This window comes from Lasioglossum baleicum, chromosome 8 (genome assembly GCF_051020765.1).
Source record: "Lasioglossum baleicum chromosome 8, iyLasBale1, whole genome shotgun sequence".
Lineage (NCBI taxonomy): Eukaryota > Metazoa > Arthropoda > Insecta > Hymenoptera > Halictidae > Lasioglossum > Lasioglossum baleicum.
Window position 1 is genome coordinate 1,392,742 of NC_134936.1, and position 23,863 is coordinate 1,416,604.

The 23,863-nt window shown below is 39.7% G+C and overlaps 2 protein-coding genes across 5 annotated transcripts in view; one reads left to right on the forward strand and one right to left on the reverse strand.

The window, feature by feature from the left end:
• Positions 1-22,968, reverse strand: part of LOC143211250 (uncharacterized) — a 47,147-nt gene extending 24,179 nt beyond the window's left edge. For 2 of the 4 annotated variants that reach the window (XM_076428738.1, XM_076428735.1), the window contains exons 1-2: positions 10,765-22,968; positions 2,980-3,149 (exon numbers count right to left, since the gene is read on the reverse strand). The gene's annotated coding sequence lies outside the window, so the exon portion shown is untranslated. Of the gene's footprint in view, positions 1-2,979; positions 3,150-6,912; positions 7,442-10,764 lie in introns of those variants that run through there. The other 2 variants (XM_076428736.1, XM_076428737.1) reach the window with 2 other exon arrangements.
• LOC143211617 (uncharacterized) lies at positions 13,664-14,524 on the forward strand. The gene has a single exon (XM_076429449.1). The coding sequence runs from the start codon at positions 13,664-13,666 to the stop codon at positions 14,522-14,524; it is 861 nt and encodes a 286-aa protein (XP_076285564.1).
• Positions 22,969-23,863: the final 895 nt, after the last annotated feature.

A 23,863-nucleotide genomic window follows, 5' to 3' on the forward strand; every position in this document is an offset into this window, starting at 1 on the left:
TTAAAAAGAACGCTATTTAATTTTTAAAGAGTCACATGGAGGGCTATATATTCAAACTTGGCCGCTACCTAACACGTTTTAGGGCCATTGGTTTAAAAAGTAACGGCCAAGTTTGAATAATTTAGCCTTCCATGCGACTCTTTAAAAATTAAATAGTGTTCTTTTTAACTAATTTTTACAAACGCTTTTTTCAGTATTGCAAGAGGTATTTCTAAGCTAACGAACTTGGCCGTATGTTGTTTGATCTCACAACTTTTTACGGCCATAAGAACTTGGCTCCTGTTTACAGAATGTTTTTTTTGGGATTATATGTATACTGTATGGTATACTGTATAGTGGTCGGCGACCGTTGATATACAGTAATGTCTCTATCGACGCAAAAGCCTCGGGAGGATTCGGTTGCGTCGAGCGTAGGCCTGCAAAGAGAGATCAACTGTGCCGGCAATTGCGACTCTCCGCGTCTCTTTCTTTCCGATACGTTGTCCTTCCTTGTGCCCGAAACGTTCATCGTCAATTAAATCACTAAATACAGTTGAAATTATATCGTGTTTGGTCTAAAAAAGATTAAATATGGGTGTTACATTGTGAGGACGCATGGGCCTTTCAACTGTGCCGACGACTGAGACTCTCCGCGTCGCATTAGTAGCGGTTCACACCGATATACCCGAGCCGAGATCAGATTACTACAGAGGAGGGGCTATTTTTTTGCTTCATGCGTGTACAGCCTTTTTGCATCGATAGAGACATTACTATACAGGGTGTTTTGTCTAAAACAGGACACCTAAATATCTGCTCTATCTCTGAAAATACAAAAAATGTTTCTAAGGTAATCTAAATGGTTTCAAAAGACGAATCAGATGGAAGAATCGTTTTTTATCAATTGTAATTTTTCAATCGTTTTTTCAAGGTCACTCGTGTTTTTTTACATATATACACACATTTTTTCTTGTTGTATGTTATAGCAAACATTATTGTGCATTCATGCATGTTGAATAGCACGACCTTGAAATGACCGTGAACTATAAAATTTGCTAATTAATGCAGAACTTACTTTCAGCGACATTTCAGATTTCAACGGTAACAGAAATTCGACCATGAACTTGAACTTGTAAATAAACACATTGTGTCATTCCTCTGTGTACATAGAGAGTCAGAGAGATATGTATTTAAGAGTTTGCTCCCTGCTAGATTTCTCAGTGTATGGACAAGCGATCCACACTGCGTTATTCAGAACAGGAGAAAATTCAAATGGTTTTAATTTACGGTGAAGCTCAAGAGTGTCCAAGAGAAGCAATACGAATTTACAAAGACAGATTTCCAGAATATTCTTGTCCATCACGTTCCGCATACTCAAGTGTTGTTAAAACATTTTGTGAGACTGGTAGTGTCAATAGAAAATTTCTTGTGAGACGTAAGACTGTTACTCATCAAGCAAATGTGAACAATATCATCGCTAATGTTAATAAAAATTCGCATGTTAGTGTAAGGCAACTTCGACGTAAAACCGGTATTAGTGTGATAGGCATATTCCGGATTTTTCATTCACAAAAATTTCATCCTTTCCATTTATCTCTTCACCAAGAGCTCCATGGAAGAGACTTCGAAAACTGCGTACACTTTTCTCAATGGGGTATACGGAAATATGAAAGTGATGAACTGTTTTTCCAAACAGTATTATTTTCGGATGAAGCATCCTTCAGGTGAACCTCGACAACACGCATTATTGGTCGGTTGAAAATCCACGATGGTTTAGACAACTCGATAAGCAGAGACCATGGACCATGGTCTGGTGTGGTATTCTAAATATGTAATAGGATAATTGGGCCGTATTTTATCAACGGTACGCCAACTGGGCAGAAGTATGCTGAATTATTAGAACATGTTCTACCAGGTTTATTAGAAGATGTACCATTTAGGGACCCTCTAGTATTATGATATCAAGTCGATGGGTGTCCAGCACACTTTTCCCATATTGCAACACGTGTCCTCAACAAAAAATTCCCAAATCGTTGGATTGGACGCAATGGACCTGTAATCATGGCCGGCTCGTTCACCCGATCTCACCCCACTTGATTTTTTCTTATGGGGGACATTAAAGGGACGGTTTATCAAGAGCAGCCCACGACGCCGGAAGATATGAAGGAACGAATAATTGCTGCATGTGCTGATATGAAACCTGAAATCATCGAAAGAGCTGTACAATCTGTCGTCTTTCGCCTCACGGAATGTATCACAACGAAAGGACATCATTTCGAACATTTATTGCAGTGATAAATGTGATTATCTACAAGTTCAAGTTCATGGTCGAATTTCTGTTACCGTTGAAATCTGAAATGTCGCTGAAAGTAAGTTCTGCATTAATTAGCAAATAGAGTTCACGGTCATCTCAAGGTCGTGCTATTCAACATGGATGAATGCACAATAATGTTTGCTAAAACATACAACAACAAGAAATGTGTGTATATATATAAAAAAACACGATTGAACTTGAAAAAACGCCTAAATAATTACAATTTATAAAAAACGATTCTTCCACCTGATTCGTCTTTCGAAACCATTTAGATTACGTTAGAAACATTTTTTGTATTTTCAGAGATAGAGGAGATATTTAGGTGTCCTGTTTTAGACGAAACACCCTGTAGTATTACGATGAAGTATAAAGTAGGACCTTTAGCAGGTCCAAAACCACACGCTCCCTTTCCTGTTTCCTTTCTCACTCACAATTCTGCAGCCGACTACAAGCTATTATTTAGCACAAATTTAAGAGTCCCAAAATCAAGGGACCCAAAAGGGGCGAATTTTTGGGTTACACTTTGCTAATTAGGTGGAGTGACGAAACTGAAATCGTGTTAGTTCTGAAACTACCAAAAATTTTCTAAACAGTCTTGCATACAGCACGTGACCAGTCAAGGGTTAAGTCCTATACATATATTGTTTCCAGATTTTTTCGGAGCTTTTTCGTAACAAATTGGAATCTACCTCGACAGGGCTCGAACCTCGCCAACTTTCCACCTGGACTTCCTCCTGGATCTCCACCGCGGTGTTTCGCGTCCACTGCCTATGCAGTGGAGTACGTGCACGGCCGTGGTCCTCGTGGCGGTGGAGGATCACGCGGAAACGGCCGTCCTTCCTCGTCGATCTTGCGTCTCCTATTCAGCAATAAGAAAAACAGAGCCTCAATTAAGGAATGTTCATGTGATCGAATTCCTAGCTTTTCAACAGCCCCGAAACGTAGCATAGCGATCCGGATCGAGAAATTCAGTGACAGGTTGTTATAACTGTTGAACCATTCGAGATAATGCAATGAAATTTTCACTAAAAATATTTTTAAATAGTCATTTTTTAATATTGTTTACATTCGTTAAACAATACCTTTTAATTAACTTTCATTGATACTTTTTCATCAAAAATAAAATTGTTTACATATAAGTTTACAAACTGCGTTTTCTAATAATTCATAATAATTAAAATTTTTTTAATGATCCGAATTGGAAAATTCAATGACATTTTGTTATAACTTTTGAACTAATTAATTATTAATTCCTTTGTTTCGGGATCTATAAATCTTTAATTTTTTAGTAAATAGGAATAATTTTTTAACGAATTTTAGTGCAAATTTTATCCTGATATCTGCTATGGTTCAAGAGCCACCAAATTTCTCGATCCAATAGTAATAATTTAGGTCACTGGCGGGAAATGATACTTGTGGGATTATTTAAAGGAAGGTGTGCTAAAAATATTCCAATTTGTTAGAAACTTTAACTCGCTTAATCTTGACAGATACACTCTCTTAAATAGACAGAACTTCGCAAATTTGTCTTACTATAATAGAACATATGATTTTTTAATACAAAAGTCTGCTCTTCAATTAAAAGAAAAAACAAAAGAAAATATTAAATAGGATCGTCAGGGCATCGCATTAAAGAGAAGCAATTTTTGTCGTAAAAATATCCAACTTTCAATATTTATTACAACTATATTATTTATTAAATTGTACTAATTTCTTAATTTTCGAGTACCATCGACATTTAGGAAATAATGTTCATTGATACGAGAAAGTTTATATTTGCATTTTATATTTTATATTATTATGTGCTAGTTACTAGAATCTTACTAGATTTTGGGTCGAAAAAATGGATTTGCGCCCTGACGTTGTTTGTCCTTATACCAGCATATTTTCAGCTGGGTGAGGGCTCATTCTAAAGAGGAATGAGCAGCGCGCTGTGCCCCATCATATAAGTCAAAAAAGTCTTTTAGAGACAGAAAAATGCATTGAAATCTGCGGGTTTTTTTCTAGATTTTTTCTCTGCTTTGGGCCCTCATATTATTAGATATAAACATAATCTCGTTAAAATCATGACCAGAGCGCGCTGCATCTAACCTTCCTCTTTAGAATGAGCCTTCACCCAGCCCAAAATTTGCTCAAATAAGGACAAAAAACATCAGGGCGCAGACCCATTTTTTCGACCCAACATCTAGTAAGATTCTAGTTCCTTTCTAGTTACAATCTGAAGGTATCCTAGCCCCTTAACTGTAGTTACTTATGCCAGTACCGGATTAGTCACGTGAAATTGTGATACATGCACGACAGAGATGAAACGCGTCACGTGACATGGTGTCGTAGAAGGAGGAGGTCTGGGTTAGGTGAGACTTAACAAAGTCAATCAGCGGACCAAAAAGCCGTAAAACCCACGGGTCCAAACCCAAACCACAAATAAAACCCATGGTAACAGGGTAAAATGTTCCAATAAACCTCCTAAAGGTAAATGGGCGTAAATAGTAAAATAGATTAGGATGAAGTATAAAACGCGAGATGAGGACAAAACGAGGAAAAGCAACCTGAGATTTCAAATAAAGGAAAGCCAGGGGGGCTAGTATACCCTCGGATTGTAACTAAAAAGGGACTAGAATGTTACTAGAAAAATGGGTCGAAACATGGGTCTGCGCCATGTCGTTGTTTGACCTTATACATACGAGCATATTTTGAGCTGGGTGAGGGCTCATTCTAAAGAGGAAGGTTCATCACACCACGCTTTGGTCATGATTTTAACGAGATTATGTTTATATCTAATAATATGAGGGCCCAAAGTAGAGAAAAAATCTAGGAAAAAACCAGCAGATTTCAATGCATTTTTCTGTCTTTAAAAGACTTTTTGACTGCTAGGATGACCAGAGCGCACTGCGTTGAACTTTCCTCTTTAGAATGACCCCTCACCCAGCTCAAAATATGCTCGTATAAAGTCAAACAACGACATGGCGCAGACCCATGTTTCGACCCATTTTTCTAGTAAGATTCTAGTCCCTTTCTAGTTACAATCTGAGGGTATACTAGCCCCTTAACACTGAACCTACCGAGCCTTAAAAGTAACTGGCACACATGTTCCCTTATAAAAATGACAAGATTGATTTTATTTAGACTTTGTGCAGCTCCTATTGTGACATGTGCTCCACTAAAGATATCTATACAATCATTTCTTATGAAATTATTTTTATTATATCAATAATCATAAACTAAAAAATCAAGAACCGGTCCTATTCACCGGTGATGGTAGGTTTAGTGTTAATCTGGCGACTCAGATTTCGGTACTTTAAGAAACGAATTCTATTACAAATTATGTTTATGGTAATAATGCGATATAAATTTATATAATACGAACAAATTTGTTTTCTTAGAATTTGGACTGATTATGTTAACCCCTTACCGAACAATATCGAGTAAGACTCATGATGGAGATTTTAGACATAATCTGTTAAATATAAATGTTATCCTTTCCTTTTATTTTGAATAAAAAATTCTGCGTCTGTGATATTAACATTTAAATGATATTTAATTCATATGATTTAATTAATCATTTAATGAATACAATAAAATAAAAGAAAATTGTAGTGCAAGGGTTTTACATCACACTTTGTGTTAAGGATGTTCTGAAGGTATATGTATAAAAACACAACAAAATTTTTGAAAATTTGACAAGATATAATTCTTACTAAAAGAATGCAATTACCAAAGTTTGGGTTCGATTCACTGCACCGTTTAAGAATTATAGCAACTTAAAGTTTGCACATTTTAACACGTCTTCTTATGGAGAATTCATAACATTCCACTTCAAACCCTATTTGAACCTTGAAAAAACGCAACTAGAAACTCCAGTTTTTTTATACATAGTAAATATTATGTAATTAATTATGTTCAAAATTTATTAGGATTCACTAAACAGTTACAGAGCAAAAAATTATAAACTGTTACGAAACGTCAAATTTATCGTGTTGTCCTTCTCACTAGCATGGAAACGCGACAACTGTGTAGACCACTGTGGACCACTGAATATAGGTGCAATCAGAGGGTACAATTATTCGCAAAAGTCACTTACAATTTTTTAATAATATGAAGACAATTTGATTAAAAAATAAATATAACATGAAATTCACTAATCAAACGAAAGCTTTTTAAATTAATCTATTTTTTTAATGAAAAATATACTCATGAATAGCTATCATTGCCAATATATTGATGGATTTCGAATTTTTTGTACTTTTGTCTCCCATTGTACCTTCAGAACATCCTTCAATCAAGATCGTGTAAAAACAGATTGGGTGTATAATAAAGTAGGTAGACTGCGGATTTTTATGCGAAATAAAAATTGCCTGTATTACTTACTAGATACAGGAGCTACGTACAAATTTATTTCTTCCCTCGATCATTTTAATTGTTTAAATTCTTTCAACATGTTTACTGTTTTGCATTTGACATGTTCATTTTTGTCATCAAATCCACAGTCTAGAAACAGGTTAAGTGATGTATATGTTTGAAAAATGTCTCGCTTGTTAGCGTCACCCCTTTTCAAATCTATTTGATTCGGACGGGTCCGTTCGGACGAGTTTTTCAAATAACTTTCATTTAAACGTGCTCACCACTGCTAACCAACCCGATGGTCCGGTATCTCGTCACACTCGCAGTCGGGGACACGTTTGGCAGCGGGACGACGGTTTTTCATATCCTTCGACGGTGAATTTCCCTCGGCGACGATCGCCGCGAATAAGTTTCGGTCACGCGACAGGATCGCGGTTTTCCACGCGGTAAAATCTTGTCGAAAAATTGTGTAGATGTGATAGAAAAAAAGTCGGTTAAAATGACATACGAGGAGTGCCGGGGGGAAAGAATTTAGACAAAGGATTGCGCAGCCCGCGGCTGACCGCTTGACGTTCGCCGATTCCGGAGAAACGATCGGTCGACCCTCGAAAATATGAAGTCTACGAGGTGTGACAAAAAGAAACTCGAAAGGTGTATCGCCAAATATAAATCGCATTTATTCAGAGTCGAACTCATCTGCAGCGAGTATAAAAAGTATTCGTCGTACGCCCTTTAAAATAGAATAACTTTTTTATAGTTGTACCAAACGCGCGACCTGATTCTTTATAATAAATTAGAAGCATTGGTTTACGAAATGATATACAAAACAGATTTTCTAAATAATTATAATTTATAAGGTTATGTACATGCAAAAATAAAAAAAGCATTTTTTAAAACTTTTTTTATTTGGGCCCTTGAAGAAAATTTAAAATATATGTTTTTTGGAAATCTATAGTACACTAAGGTCGCGATATTTTTCCAACGGCTGTGATCTGCACGCAAATATATCGTGTAGGGACATTATTTTTTATGACTGCCTCTACCGCGCCGATCGCGCCAAGAGTACAAACGAAAGCCGAACGTAGAAAAGGACCTCTATAAAGGTATCGGTGTGAACCATTACTAATTCAATTACGAAACTTCTTTATTTTTTATGATATTTTTATGGGACTTGCGTTAACTTATTTCTGGCATTTTTCTGATTAAAATGACGCCAAACACGATATAATTTCAAATGTATTTAGTGGTTTAATCGACGATGAAAGTTTCGAACGCAACGAAGAACAGCGTATGGAACATTCTTTGAACTGTGCCGGCGACGGCGCGACTCTCCGCGTCTCTTTCTTTCCCATACGCTGTCCTTCCTTGCGCCTGAAACTTTCATCGTCGATTAAGTCACTAAATACTGTTGAAATTATATTGTGTTTGGTGTCATTTTAAGAAAAAAATGCCATAAATAAGTTCGCGAGGGTCCCATAAAGAAATAATGGAAAATAAAGAAGTTTTGTAATTTGATTAGTAGTGGTTCACACCGATATACCCGAGCTGAGATCAATCATCGCCGCCCTGCGGCACACTAAGGGCCAATAGAAATTCGATAGAAATGAGGTAGAGCGATGAAATTTTGTTTAAATGAAAGCTGAAACTTTGCAGAATATGGGATAATTATGGAGATTGTGGTATGAACGTTTCTTAACCTTGAAAGAGTTCGTTGAACTTGCACAATTTCAAGAAAATTGTGGCTTTTCCAATAACACGCACGGAAAAAATTTTTTTTAACACGCGACACATCATTTCCCGTTCATTTTGTCACGCTGATTTCAAAACTGGTTTCAAAATTTGTCTACGACCTCAGGATTTTGCAAGAAATCGATTTTTGTGAACACAACTTATGAAACCATTTTTTCGTTGAAATTAATTGGTAATCCACTACTTTGAAGGAATATTGTATTCTCGTGTATAAAACACATTAAAAATAATCATAATGAAGTATTTGAACGTTTAATTGACGTATATCACTTGACGAACGATCACTCGACGTATCGCTGCGATTGTCGCTGGCACTCCTTGTAGGCTACATGTGACTGTAATGTAATTTAAATTAGATATCTATTTTCCATGATTATATTTTCATTTACACAGGAAGGAAGGTAAGTATTTCATCATTTTAACTTACTTCTCCACAACGAATTTTTTAACTACTGGTGATACCTTACTTTTTTATTTTTATCCCCGGTGTTTTATATATGAGAATACAATATTCCTTCAAACTAGTGGGTTACCAATTAATTTCAACGAAAAAATGGTTTCATAAGTTGTGTTCACAAAAATCGATTTCTTGCAAAATCCTGAGGTCGTAGACAAATTTTGAAACCAGTTTTGAAATCAGTGTGAGAAAATCAACGGGAAATGATGTGTCGCGTGTTAAAAAAAAATTTTTTTCCGCGCGTGGTATTGTAAAAACCACAATTTTCTTGAAATTGTGCGAGTTTAACGAATTCTTTCAAGGTTAAAAAACGTTCGTACCACAATCTCCATAATTTATCCCATATTCTGCACAGCTTCAGCTTTCATTTAAACAAAATTTCATCGTTCTATCTCATTTCTATCGAAAGTTCTTTGATTTTGACAGATTTTGTCGGTTTGGCCCAGAGTGCCGTTACTGATCAAACCGAGCGTTCGCCGGCATACTTTATTTTTTTTGACACTGTTCCACCAAACGGACACTTCTGAGATTTTTATACAAAATAGGTTAAAATCATAGCAATATTTTAGAATTTTTGGTAGGTGTCAACCCAGGGGAAGATAGTGAAAAAAATTCCCCAAAAATTAATTAATTATTTTCAACTATAAATAATTAGCAATAAATTCTGAAAAAAATCTCAAATATAGAGTGTATCTATATCTTTTATTTGCCGTTTATTCCATCTCGATATCTTTTCTCGTTTTAGAGAAAATTGCATTTAAGTGCGGGGGAATTTACCTCAATATCACCTCTATCGGTGGGGCTAGACGTGTGAAATTTTACACAATGTTTTTTTAGACATAGAACGATGTTTTAAGACAGCAATCAGGAAAATCGGAGCGGGAGCTGCTGGCCCATGATTATCCGGCTATGTAACAGTTTATAATTTTTTTGCTCTGTAACTGTTTAGTGAATCCTAATAAATTTTGAACATAATTAATTACATAATATTTACTATGTATAAAAAAACTGGAGTTTCTAGTTGCGTTTTTTCAAGGTTCAAATAGGGTTTGAAGTGGAATGTTATGAATTCTCCATAAGAAGACGTGTTAAAATGTGCAAACTTTAAGTTGCTATAATTCTTAAACGGTGCAGTGAATCGAACCCAAACTTTGGTAATTGCATTCTTTTAGTAAGAATTATATCTTGTCAAATTTTCAAAAATTTTGTTGCGTTTTTATACACCTCCAGAACATCTTTAAGGAACCCTCTCATTGAGCGAGGTTCACTCCCGAGCCGTCAGGGAACCCCATCCTTTCCTTCTTCACAGCATAACAGTAGGTTTAGTTGACATATCTGATGGAGTTAGTTGACTTTACAGTTACTTTTTAGTATTTAAGAAAAAATAATAGTATTAACAATACTTCAATTTTTTATTTGTTCATACATATCTAGTGTGATGAGTCAGATGATGATTTGTAGGCAAAATTAAGCCAAATTAGGCTTACAAATCATCATCCGAGTCACAGTTAATACACACATCTGATGCATTTTTCGTGAGCCCATTTGCTGCAACGTGTGCACTGCACTCAGTTTTCATCACAAACGCGATCAGTGTAAGATTTATTGCAGATCAAGCATACTGAATCATCTTCTGATTCTGACGACAAGGAATCTCCCTTGAATGACGTAAACCCTATGCATAGTCAAGTAGCCCCATTCGACATTTTTATCATTGTAAGGGCCACACGTGCATAACCCCGATGCACCGGATAAAATAAAATACCTCAAATTATGGTCAATGTATTATATGTATTTCCATAAACTTACCATGAAAAAATATCAAGCAGTACTTAATGGACAAAAATAGTCATTCGTATGTTTCAATATCGCGGAAAGGAGCATCATCGTTTATAGTATTACAGTTAGAATGGATTAGTCAACTAACCTCATTAGTCAACCAGCCCTGGGCTCCCCTAATCTTCGTTAATTTTTTGGTCCGGTTGTGTCGAGTCGTCGTCGTTGCGCTCGAGTTGAAACGAAAGTTTGATACGTCCTTCGGTTCAGGGGAAACGTTCCCCCCAGCTCAGGATGGGTCAGCTAGCAGCAGACTATAACTCTTTTCACTCTTTCTCCTAACTCCCGTTCCTTCCCGTGACGTCACTGGATCGTGTCAGTAGGTCAGAACCTGGTTACGTGTGCGCCGGGGTTTGTCCAACGTACCGGGTGTTCGAACGGTGCATTTCACACCCCCACATTGCGACGCACAGTGATCGATTTTTCGGAAAAGGTGGACAAAAATCAATATGACTTGACAATTTTATTTGTTCGCGTATATTATACGATAGAGGGTGTTTCGTCTAAAACAGGACACCCCTAAATATCTCCTCTATCTCTGAAAATACAAAAAATGTTTAGTGTGATAAGCATATTCCGGATTCTTCATTCACAAAAATTTCATCCTTTCCATTTATCTCTTCACCAAGAGCTCCATGGAAGAGACTTTGAAAACCGCGTACACTTTTCTTGATGGGGTATACGGAAATATGAAAGTGATGAACTGTGGGAAATAAATGCGGATAGTTACGTACACAGTATTTATTTACGAATAGTTCACAAAGAACAACACGATACGATGATTTTACAAATACACGACTACGACGACTTATGTATACCGCTTATCGACTCACAATTCTAACGATTACCGCCTAACTTATAATTACTACCTCGACTGCGTTCGACTCGACTCGACTTTTCGACTGCCCCTCACGCCGCTCGCTTGCTCTGTTTTAAGCGGTCGGTTCCTTTGTTTAATTACTCGGGCCAATGTCCGCTTGCCCTAGACACGGATCGTCCTTGCGTTTTTCCCCGCGATCGGCCAAACACCTCGCTTCGTGTGTGCTGTTTTTATCGCACGCACAGCTGACTCGCGCGACACCCCGCGAAGGTGATGTCCGGGGCAATGCCCGCTACGTACACATGCATCCATCTCACAGAACTGTGTTTCCAAACAGTATTGTTTACGGATGAAGCATCCTTTACAAATCATGGTCAGGTGAACCTCGAGAACATGCATTATAATTATTGGTTGGTTGAAAATCCACGATGGTTTAGACAACTCGATAAGCAGAGACCATGCACCATAAATGTCTGGTGAGGTATTCTAAATAATAGGATAATTGGGCCGTATTTTATCATCGGTACGCAAACTCGGCAGAAGTATGCTGAATTTTTAGAACATATTCTACCAGGTTTATTAGAAGATGTACCATTTAGGGACCGCCTAGTATTATGGTATCAACACGATGGGTGTCCAGTACACTTTTCCCATATTGCAACACATGTCCTCAACAAAAAATTCCCAAATCGTTGGATTGGACGCAATGGACCTGTAATCATGGCCGGCTCGTTCACCCGATCTCACCCCACTTGATTTTTTCTTATGGGGGACATTAAAGGGACGGTTTATCAAGAGCAGCCCACGACGCCGGAAGATATGAAGGAACGAATAATTGCTGCATGTGCTGATATGAAACCTGAAATCATCGAAAGAGCTGTACAATCTGTCGTTTTTCGCCCCACAAAATGTATCACAACGGAAGGACATCATTTGGAACATTTATTGCAGTGATAAATGTGATTATCTACAAGTTCAAGTTCATGGTCGAATTTCTGTTACCGTTGAAATCTGAAATGTCGCTGAAAGTAAGTTCTGCATTAATTAGCAAATTTTAGAGTTCACGGTCATTTCAAGGTCGTGCTATTCAACATGGATGAATGCACAATAATGTTTGCTATAACATACAACAACAAGAAATGTGTGTATATATATAAAAAAACACGAGTGACCTTGAAAAAACGCCTAAATAATTACAATTTATAACTAGAGGGTTATTGTTGCTCGCTCGCTTCGTGAGCTCGCGAGTAGGGTTGTTTTGGTTCGCTCGCTTCGTGAGCTCGCGGATAGGACTGCTGTTGCGAAAGGGTTAGTGGTACGCATGGATAGTAGTACCTGTAGCTATTAATGTTTTTTTTATTTGTTGTGTGACCCTCCACGAGCCACACAAAGAACTTCCCGATTCGTTAGTTGCAGTATATTATTATCATTATTTTTAGTACGTTTTAATAAGATTATACGTTTTCAGGGAAATTCAATAGTTTTCTACTTATCAAAATGTTTGCTATATGGCGTCGCATTAAACCAACATCGTAGGCTCGTTGCTCGCTTGGTTCCTTGTTATAGTGTAGCGACTCGATCGCTACCGGTTCCGAGAACTACGGTATATTCCACCTAGGCCCGGTACGGGCCGGCCGAGGATAGGCCTGCAATACATCTGGCGAACAGATTCGCACAGGCTGGAATTACCCGTTTTTTGGGATTCTTTGTAGAGTCCTTGTTTCGTGACGGATACGGCTAAGAGAGGTATACGCACATACCTGGTAGTCACCCCCGCACGAACAAGGGACTTCGCGCGGAACGTGTCCACGGCCGAGCCGTCGTTCCCCTTCCACAGGGCACGCTGCCTTTTGTCAAAGGCTAAATAAATAGCCCTCCGAAAGCGTCGGAGGGCCTCTGTTGACTTTCCGATTGCTTGCTGTGAACTTCGTTGTATTCCGTTCCGCGCTCTTCAACATTTATCGTGACGTACCACGAAGTACTTTCTTTCGTACGACCTATTATAGTGTGAAGATATTTAACGGGTTAATAAACGAGTGAGTTACGTATATATGTGCACTACCTATTCCATCTCCTTCAATTGGTGACCCCGACGTGATCGCGACGCGAAGAAACTGTGGTAGTGCGCAAGTGTTGTACGGTGCATAATTCTCGCTTGATCGGTGTGAACATGACGACGACCGCGACCGTTAATGTCAATGAGCGTATTGCGGTGCGCATTCCGGATTTCGATCCAGAGGATCCCGAGCTGTGGTTCGGTGTCGTGGAACAAATTTTCGCCGCGGCAGGGATCGTGGCTGAAGCGGCCAAAATGTGCTACGTAACGAGTGCACTCAGTAAGCGATGCAGGGTGGAAGTGCGCGATTTATTATTGGCCCCTCCTGCGGCGGGAGCGTATGACACACTCAAAAGGGAACTGATTCGTCGATTGAGCATCTCGCAGGAACGAAAAACACAGCAACTCTTGGAACGGGAAGAGCTAGGAGATCGTAAGCCGTCTCAATTTTTACGGCACATGCGAAGTTTAGGAGGCAGCTGCCTAACAGAAACACTCCTACGGACCTTATGGCTGGGGCGTCTACCCGCAAATATACAGGCAATCCTGGCGACCCAGAAGGAGACGTCGTTAGACAAAATCGCCGAATTGGCGGACGCCATCCAGGAGACGCACCCCAGCCGGCCAGCCATCGCCGAGGCAACATACACCGGACCAGTGGCGACAGGCAATCAACCCGCGGTTTCATCGTTTCCGACCGAAACATTAACTGATCGAATGATGCGGCTCCTCATCTCCCTGGAGGAAAAAACGGAAGATTTGCAGCATCAAATCGCGGAAATACGCGCGCCCCGAAGCCAACATACACGAAGATATGCTGACAACCGACGCCAACGGAGTTCATCCAGGAACCGCCCGGTAACGAGACAACACGCGCCGAATGGAGTGTGTCGTTTCCACAGAACGTATGGGGCGGACGCGTATCGTTGCATCGAACCATCCACTTTCCAGGGAAACGCCACGGGCAGTCGTTAACGACGGCGAACGACCACAGCCCAGCGCTTCGCCGTTTGTTTATTATGGATCAGCATTCGAAGACGCAATTCCTGGTCGACACAGGCGCCGACCTCTGCGTCTATCCGAGAAGTTTGATCCGCGGACCATGCTCGGGCGCCGGATACGAGCTCTCCGCGGCAAACGGTACGCCAATCCCAACGTACGGGACGACTACGTTGACATTAAATCTGGGCCTTCGCCGGGATTTCACCTGGCAGTTCGTGATCGCCGAGGTCTCCAGACCCATCATCGGTGATGATTTTCTAGCACATTTCGGCCTCCTGGTGGACGTCCGAAACCAACGACTGGTGGACCAAACAACCACCCTGATAGCCAGAGGAGCAGCAGTCCGCGAAGAAATCGCATCGATAAAGGTGATGCAGCAAAACAACGTGTTTCTAAGGCTGTTGGGACGTTTTCCCGCCATCACCAAGCCGCGAGGGACAGCGGAAGAAGTCCAGCACGATACGCGACATCACATTGCCACAACGCCAGGACCATCCGTAGCCTGCAGGCCTCGACGACTTGCACCGGATCGACTGATCATCGCCAAAAAGGAGTTCGAAGCGATGGTAAGATTAGGCATAGCGCGACCGTCAAAAAGTAGTTGGTCGGCGCCACTACACCTAGTACCTAAAAAAGATAGCGATTCATGGCGTCCATGTGGCGATTACCGTGCTCTGAATGCTCGGACCATACCCGATACGTACCCGGTGCGACACATCGAAGATTTCGCGCAATCCATCCGGGGAAAAACCATTTTTTCGACGGTAGATTTAGTACGATCATACAATCAGATCCCCGTCGCGGCGGAAGATATCCATAAGACTGCGATCACAACCCCATTCGGACTGTTCGAATTTCCGTACATGACTTTCGGTCTTCGTAATGACGCGCAAACCTTTCAGCGTTTCATCGATGAGGTATTGCAGGGGCTGGATTTCTGTTATCCCTACATCGATGACATTCTGGTGGCTTCTTCGTCAGAAGCCGAGCATCTACGTCATCTGGAGTTGCTATTTAAACGTTTAGAACAATATAACATAGTTATCAACCCCGGGAAATGCAAGTTCGGACAAAGCGAGGTTAAGTTCCTGGGATATAAAGTTTCAAAAGAAGGGTCGCGTCCTTTACCAGAAAAAGTAGAAGCAATTAACAATTTCCCCAGGCCCGAAACGGCCAAGCAGCTTAGACGTTTCTTGGGTATGATAAACTTCTACCGTCGTTTTATACCCAGGGCGGCCGAGGCACAAGCTCCTTTGAACGCCATGCTAACGGAAAATATTAAAGGCAATAAAAAGGTAACCTGGACGGACGAGGCCTGCGACGCGTTCCGTAGATGCAAAGAAAGTTTATCACAGGCTACCCTACTGGCGCACCCGCAGCCTAATGCACCGCTGTCGCTTACCTGCGACGCGTCTGATTTTATGGTCGGTGCCGCTCTGCACCAGCATTGTGGCAACGACTGGGAGCCGTTAGCTTTCTTTTCAACGAAACTATCCTCGGCGGAACAAAAGTACTCCACTTTTGACAGGGAGCTACTGGCTATTTATTCGTCAATTAAACACTTCCGACACATGCTAGAAGGCAGAATTTTTACAATTTATACCGACCATAAACCACTAACGTTTGCTCTCAACAGTAGGCCGGACAGTCATACTCCGAGACAGATAAGACAGTTAGACCTTATCGGACAATTCTCCACGGACATTCGGCATATTTCCGGTCAGGATAATGTAGTTGCGGATGCCCTATCCAGGATAAATGCGATCGACGAAAGTATCGACTTCGAAAAGCTAGCGGTATCCCAGGCGGCGGATGCCGAGCTGCAAAATTTCCTGCGCGGAGATACAAGCCTGATTTTAGAGAAAGGAACGATACCGGGATCAACGAAAACTGTATACTGCGATACATCTACCGGAACAGCACGACCTTTTCTCACACATCCGTTCAGACGAACAGTTTTTAACGCGTTACATAATCTAGCCCACCCCGGGATTAACGCAACGATCAAAATTGTAACGCAACGTTACGTATGGCCGTCCATTAAAACAGATGTTAGAGAGTGGGCCCGCAACTGTATACAATGCCAGCGCGCGAAAATTGCAAGGCATATTTCCGCCCCTCCGGGGTCGTTCCAGGTACCGTCGGCGAGGTTCGAGCACGTGCATATTGACATTGTAACACTTCCCGTCTCCGAAGGGTACCGATACCTACTTACCTGCGTCGACCGGTTTACGCGATGGTCAGAAGCATTCCCTCTTGCCGATCAAGAGGCTGCGACGGTGGCCCGATCTTTTTATGAAGGTTGGATTTGTAGATTCGGAGTGCCTTTGCGGGTCACGACAGACCAGGGGAGGCAATTCGAGTCGCACCTGTTTAAGGAACTCTGTGCTTTAACAGGTACGACTCACCTGCGTACAACCGCATACCACCCGGCCGCTAACGGCATGGTGGAGCGTTTGCATAGACAACTAAAGGCCGCGATCCGATGCCATGAAAATACCCGGTGGACGGAGGTTTTTCCGACCATCCTTATGGGAATTCGTTCAGCCTGGAAGGAAGATTTAAAAACCACTTCGGCAGAATTAGTCTATGGTGAGACACTACGTCTACCCGGGAGTTTTTTAACACCACCACCAACGTCCACCGACACATCCTTTTTTGCAAATAACTTGCGAGAACATTTCAAAGACATCGGACCGACGGCACCAATGCCACACCGCGCCCCGCGAATATTCGTATATAAAGATTTAGATAAAGTAGACCACGTATTTTTAAGAAACGACACGGCGCGAAAGATTTTGCAGAACCCGTATGACGGACCTTATAGAGTAATTAGTAGAAATGTAAGGACATATGTATTAGACGTTAAGGGTAGGCAAGTAACCGTATCGGTAGATAGGCTGAAACCGGCGTACATTTTATCCGAAGAAATTCCAGGGCAAAATGGGAATGAAGTGATCATACCGTTCGATCCAGCACCTCCCGATAATAGATCAGAGCGAAACAGGGATACAGGCGCAAATGAGAACAGTATGGCAAACGCACACACTCCTCCACGAAGACCGTCAAATCAGAATCGGACAACGTTACCTTTTATAACCCGCTCCGGCAGGAGAATGAGGTTCACCGAAAGATACCAAGCAGGTTTCGCGTAAACAGTATATATATAAATATATACTTATATAAAAAGAGAGAACAGATTCCTATATATAAGAGTAGAGTTTTATGTTACGTCTATATATAGCAAGTAAAATTATTATTTTTTTTTTTCTCTCCGACAAAAATACTGGTGGGGGAGTGATGTAGCGACTCGATCGCCACCGGTTCCGAGAACTACGGTATATTCCACCTAGGCCCGGTACGGGCCGGCCGAGGATAGGCCTGCAATACATCTGGCGAACAGATTCGCACAGGCTGGAATTACCCGTTTTTTGGGATTCTTTGTAGAGTCCTTGTTTCGTGACGGGTACGGCTAAGAGAGGTATACGCACATACCTGGTAGTCACCCCCGCACGAACAAGGGACTTCGCGCGGAACGTGTCCACGGCCGAGCCGTCGTTCCCCTTCCACAGGGCACGCTGCCTTTTGTCAAAGGCTAAATAAATAGCCCTCCGAAAGCGTCGGAGGGCCTCTGTTGACTTTCTGATTGCTTGCTGTGAACTTCGTTGTATTCCGTTCCGCGCTCTTCGACATTTATCGTGACGTACCACGAAGTACTTTCTTTCGTACGACCTATTATAGTGTGAAGATATTTAACGGGTTAATAAACGAGTGAGTTACGTATATATGTGCACTACCTATTCCATCTCCTTCAATAGCATACTAATGTTGAAAAATAAATTGTCTTAATTAGTTTTTCGCAAACGATACAACTCCTCATTATCCGGGTTTGCAGTATTGATCTTGGTTTTCTTCGATACTGTTAATTTAAATTGTCCCAAAATATATAAACCGCGCTCAATTTTGAAACTCTGCTCAGTGCTACATACAACATTTGTAAAGTTCGCCTTTCTGATTTTTAAAAATCCAAACATACTTTCTCGTATGTTTGTCCCTGACTTTTATGAATCGTAATCGCTTCAGCAGGAACCACTGGAAATTGACTACGTGTGATTTGATATTTTTCCTCACTCGACATATTTACATGATTCGAGATTTTTAGTATTAGTGTTAAATTTTGATGAATATTTGCATTTTTCATATAATCACGATAACGAGTTCTTACTTTCACTCCTACTCTGGCCAATTGAAAATCTAACCACAATATAGACGGAATTTTAGTATTTTCTTGAAAAGTAATAAATTTTAATATTCCGCATGCTCCATTAACTAATCCGTCTTCAACATCAATGTTATTAATATAATTATCGTATGTTTTATATAAATTTTCAATTTAATATCAGTTAATAATTCGTTTTGAACTGATTGTTTTTTTAAAGATTGTAATATAAATATTTTTTTGTACTTTCATCGATATTCTTTGAAAATGTATTCTCGGGAGTAGAGATGATTAACTCACTCTTGCATTGGGATAATTTTCGATTATTTGTTACGAGCCAGGGCCGCGAGCAGCACGAGTGGCCGGCGAAGGGTTATTACCCTAGAAATATGATATAAATTTGTTAGTTAAGGAACGCGGACGAACCCAATGCGAAATTGGGGAGCCGCTAGGATTATTGACAGCGAGGACGAACCTGACGCGAAGTCAGGGAGCCTCTAGGAATGGAGTCAAACGCAGACGAACCCGATGCAAAACCGGGGAGCTGCTAGGAGGTTGTATAATAGCACAGACGAACCTGATGCGAAATCAGGGAGCTGTTAGGATGCGGACGAACCCAATGCAAAACTGGGGAGCCGCTAGGTTGGATAAATCTCTGTTCGGACAATTGGAATGTCGCGAAAGAACCTTATGGTTAATCAGGGAATTGCTAGGATAATTAGTAAGCCTCGTAACTAGTATAATTTAATTGATACAATCCGAGCGGTAAGATTGTATCATGTGGGGACGTTCAATTACTTGGTTAGGATATTGGACGATAATTATGGGTTTAATGAATTTGAGTTAATTGTCAAAGAAGACAAATATATTCTCACTATAGAGTTTCGTTCTACAAGTGTATTTGTGTCGCGAATGAACTGAATTTAGAATAGGAAAGAAATTGAAAGGTGATATTACCTAAGCTAAGACGCACGGTGTTGACGCACTGGCAATGCGGGGGACTCGGAGCAACCTTGTCACTGCCTAACAGATTTTAGACCGAACTCGCGGAATCTGTACGGTTAAACTTTGATTCAAAAGGAACGAACGTCTGATCTCACTGGTAGTTGAGTTCCGAGATGCAGCACGACGCGACACTATTCGTGATTACGACAGTACTAGCCCACGAGAGTAGAAATGTAAGGGCTTATATAGCCCTGCAATGACGGGTGGTACTTGTCAGTACCCTTCAAGTGAACATTCGTATTTTGTCAACGACCAGTTGGTCGTGCGTACGTTTGGGCCCTAAACTAACCTAAACAATTATGTAGATTTATCTAGGGTAGCTCTGTTCGTTTATCTAGGACGGTTTCTGCCAGAGATGATATTGAACACCTGTTCGTCATCCGTAACATATTGTAGGCGGAAACATCATCATAAGGTACAAAAAAAAATTTTTTAAATTTTTTTTTTAAATTTTAAAAAAATTGAAAACAAAATTTTTTGTATGATTACGTTTGTTTCTTCGGTGGAAATTTTCCGTTCTCTCGTATAAATTGCATTGTTGAATGAACTTCTTTCGAAAAAAACTAAAAAAACTAAAAAACTACTTGACCAAAATGGACCAAAATCTAATCAGCTCTAAGTTACAGCGGGGCACATCGATTGCATCATTCATCATCCTGATCGCGTTGTTACTTTTTCTGAAAACTGTAACGAAAAATTTGATTACATACAAACGGACATACACACACACACACACACACGAACATTTTGCTGAAAATAGTCTAAAATGACTGCAATGAGAGAGAGACCATGAAACGTGAAGATCTGCTAAAAAATCGATTTTCGATTTTCGGGGTCATTACAATAACTTCCCTATAAAATCGGGAAGTTAAAAAACGATTCTTCCACCTGATTCGTCTTTTGAAACCATTTAGATTACGTTAGAAACATTTTTTGTATTTGTAACGGGTCTCGGTCCTCGGTGTTCGGCTTCCTCGCAGCGGTGCTCCTCGGTGCTGAATTGCTCGCCGATCCAGGGTTCTAGACGGCGAGGAGAGTAAAGGTCGTTGCCCACTAGACGCCTCCTCTGCCTACCTGCACAATCGCTCCGTCCCCGTTTTGGGTTTCTTCTGTCTATTACATTGGGACTGCTCCTACTATACCTGCCATGGCGCAGCAATAGCGCAGCCCCAGCGGGCCTACTCGTCACCCCGGAAAAAGTGCACCCACCAGACTGCAGCGCGGATTGACCGCTCTGCCGCACCTCGCCGTTTTGGGGTTCTTCTGTGTATTTCAGTGGGACTGCGCCTACTGTACCTGCAATGGCGCAGCAATAGCGCAGCAATAGCGCGCCTCGACAGAAGGAACATTCTCGGCGAGAATGTTTTGCTCGCCAGCACCGTTATTTAAAGGTTTATAATGTTATATTGTTATAGGTTGTTGAATTCGTCTCGATACCAGTTAGAATATTATGAAATAAAAAATATATGTTAATATTTAAAAAATTGAGGTAACCTTCAGTTTTTTATAAAAAAAAAATTTACTATTAATTTTTGATATCGAGTTTTGTACAAAAGTGAATACTGATCAACTTTTGTTGGAAACATTTTTGCAGACACCATAAACAATAGTCTCTTTTTAATTTAATAAAAAATATCATTTGTAAAAAGTTTATATTTTATCACAAGGAATGCAGTAATCGTTGACTTTCATAGAAATTATTCGGGAAATCTAGTTCATTAAAAATATTAATTTGCATATGTTCTAGTTACAAATAATCATTATCAATGATAATCAGACTTGGACCTTATCGATGATAATTTGACTTAGACCTAATCTGACTCTCGCATGATCAGTAGCACAAATAAATTTCTGTCCTCGACAATGCGATTACTAATACTAATAGCCAAAAATTATTTCCATCATCGATAACGGTTCCTTATGACCACAAAGAATTGTTGTCGTTTATAATGGATATTTATCAGTCAAAGATAGTCTATCATCGATAATAATTATTTGTAAGTAGAACATATGCAAATTAATATTTTAAAACAACTGGATTTTCCGAATAATTTCTGTGAAATTCAACGATTACTGCCTTCCTTGCGATATAATAATATGAACTTTTTACAAATGATTTTTTTTTATTAAATTAAAAATAACTATTGTTTATGGTGTTTGGATAACAATTATCGCAAAATTGGCAGTATATTTTAAGTTATGTGAATACAATTTCTTTTATAAGTATTTAAAATTTGAAAATTAGTATAACTAAAATCGTCATTAACTGACAAATATACGAAATCGACGAACCAATTCTAGTGTTTGCGATCTTCATTTTAGTCGTTTTTACGAATCGTTAAGATCGTCTCTCGCATACCGTACGAACAGCACATCCAGCAACCGGCAAAACATTCTCCCCGAGAATGTCCCTTCTGTTGATGGAAAATTGCGGGAAAAAAATAAGATACGAAAAACGCGGGAATTTATTACACAACCCAATAGTTACAAATAATCATTATCGATGATAGACATTATCTTTGACTGGTAAACAACCATTATAAATGACAACAATTCTTTTTGGTCATAAGGAACCGTTATCGATGATGGAAATAATTTTTGGCTATTAGTAGTAGTAACCATTGTCGAGGACAGAAATTTTATTGGGCTACTAATTATGCGAGAGTCAGAATAGATCCAAGTCAAAATCATGTTTGTGGATATATCCGAAATAGCACGTTGATGTGGAAAACAAAAGAAAGGACTCGCGCGAGCTTCGAAAATTTTCTTTTCGTCCCTCTAATGAAATCGTAGTCGTTACAGTAAAATAAGAAGCGATTGTGTAGGCAGTGCTAAGTGCTAATGTTCGCCACTCGAAAGTAACTGCGCCCAAACCCCGGTAATCCGCAATAACCAAATCACTTCAGCGTGTCTTTAGAATACATTAACTATCGCCAGAAAACTCCGAAAAAGTCCACGATGTCACCGAGTCATAAAGCAATAAAAACTCGACCGTACGCCCCAACATTATTACTATTGTCGGACTCGGACCCGGACCGTCTACCTGCGTATAGTGAACTGGTGCCCTACCGTCGAACCTACAGAGGTGTCTTGGCAAAATATCTTCGCTCGACACTAGTTGCCGCAGGCGCAGTGGTGTTCACCACTAGAACGGTCTGGTTTAGCTCGTTCGACGGGTTACGGCGCACAGTGGGCCAGAATGGCTCGGTAGCTGTTCACGCCTATTTCACCATTATTTCAAAACTTAAAGACCACATTAAATAGGTCGTTGAATTCGTCTTGGCGTCAGCTATAATGTTATTAAATAAAAAATATATAGTTATAAATAAATATTGAAGCTGACCACAATTTTTTATTTAAAAAAAAAAATTAATCAAATTTTTTGTATTGGGGTTTGTAGAAGACTGAGTACTGATTACTTTTTGTAGGAAACATTTTTTTGTCACACCACCGGAAATGTCTGAAAACTCGTGTGAATAATGAATAATATTTGAAAACTGGCTGTTCACCATTATTTCAAAACATAAAGACCACATTAAATATATCGTTGGATTAGTCTTGGCGTCAGCTATAACATTATTTAATAAAAAATATATAGTTATAAATAAATATTCAAGGTGCACACCATTTTTTATTGAAAAACAAAAATTATTGAAATTTTTTGTATTGAAATTTGTAGAAGACTGACTACTGATTACTTTTTGTACGAAACATTTTTTTGTCACACCACCGGAAATGTCTGAAAAATCGTGTGAATAATGAATAATATTTGAAAACTGGGTGTTCACGCCTATTTCACCATTATTTCAATACATAAAGACCACATTAAATAGGTCGTTGGATTCGTCTTGCCGTCAGCTATAACATTATTGAATAAAAAATATATAGTTATAAATAAATAATGAAGGTGACCACAATTTTTTATTGAAAAAAAATTTTTTTTGGAAATTTTTTGTATTGATATTTGTAAAAGACTGTGTACTGATTACTTTTTGTAGGAAACATTTTTTTGTCACACCACCGGAAATGTCTGAAAACTCGTGTGAATAATGAATAATTTGGCCACGATTTCGATCGAACTCACCACT

Coding starts and splice junctions, on each gene's coding strand:
- LOC143211617 (XM_076429449.1), top strand. CDS start 13,664: ATGACGACGACCGCGACCGTTAATGTCAATGAGCGTATTGCGGTGCGC.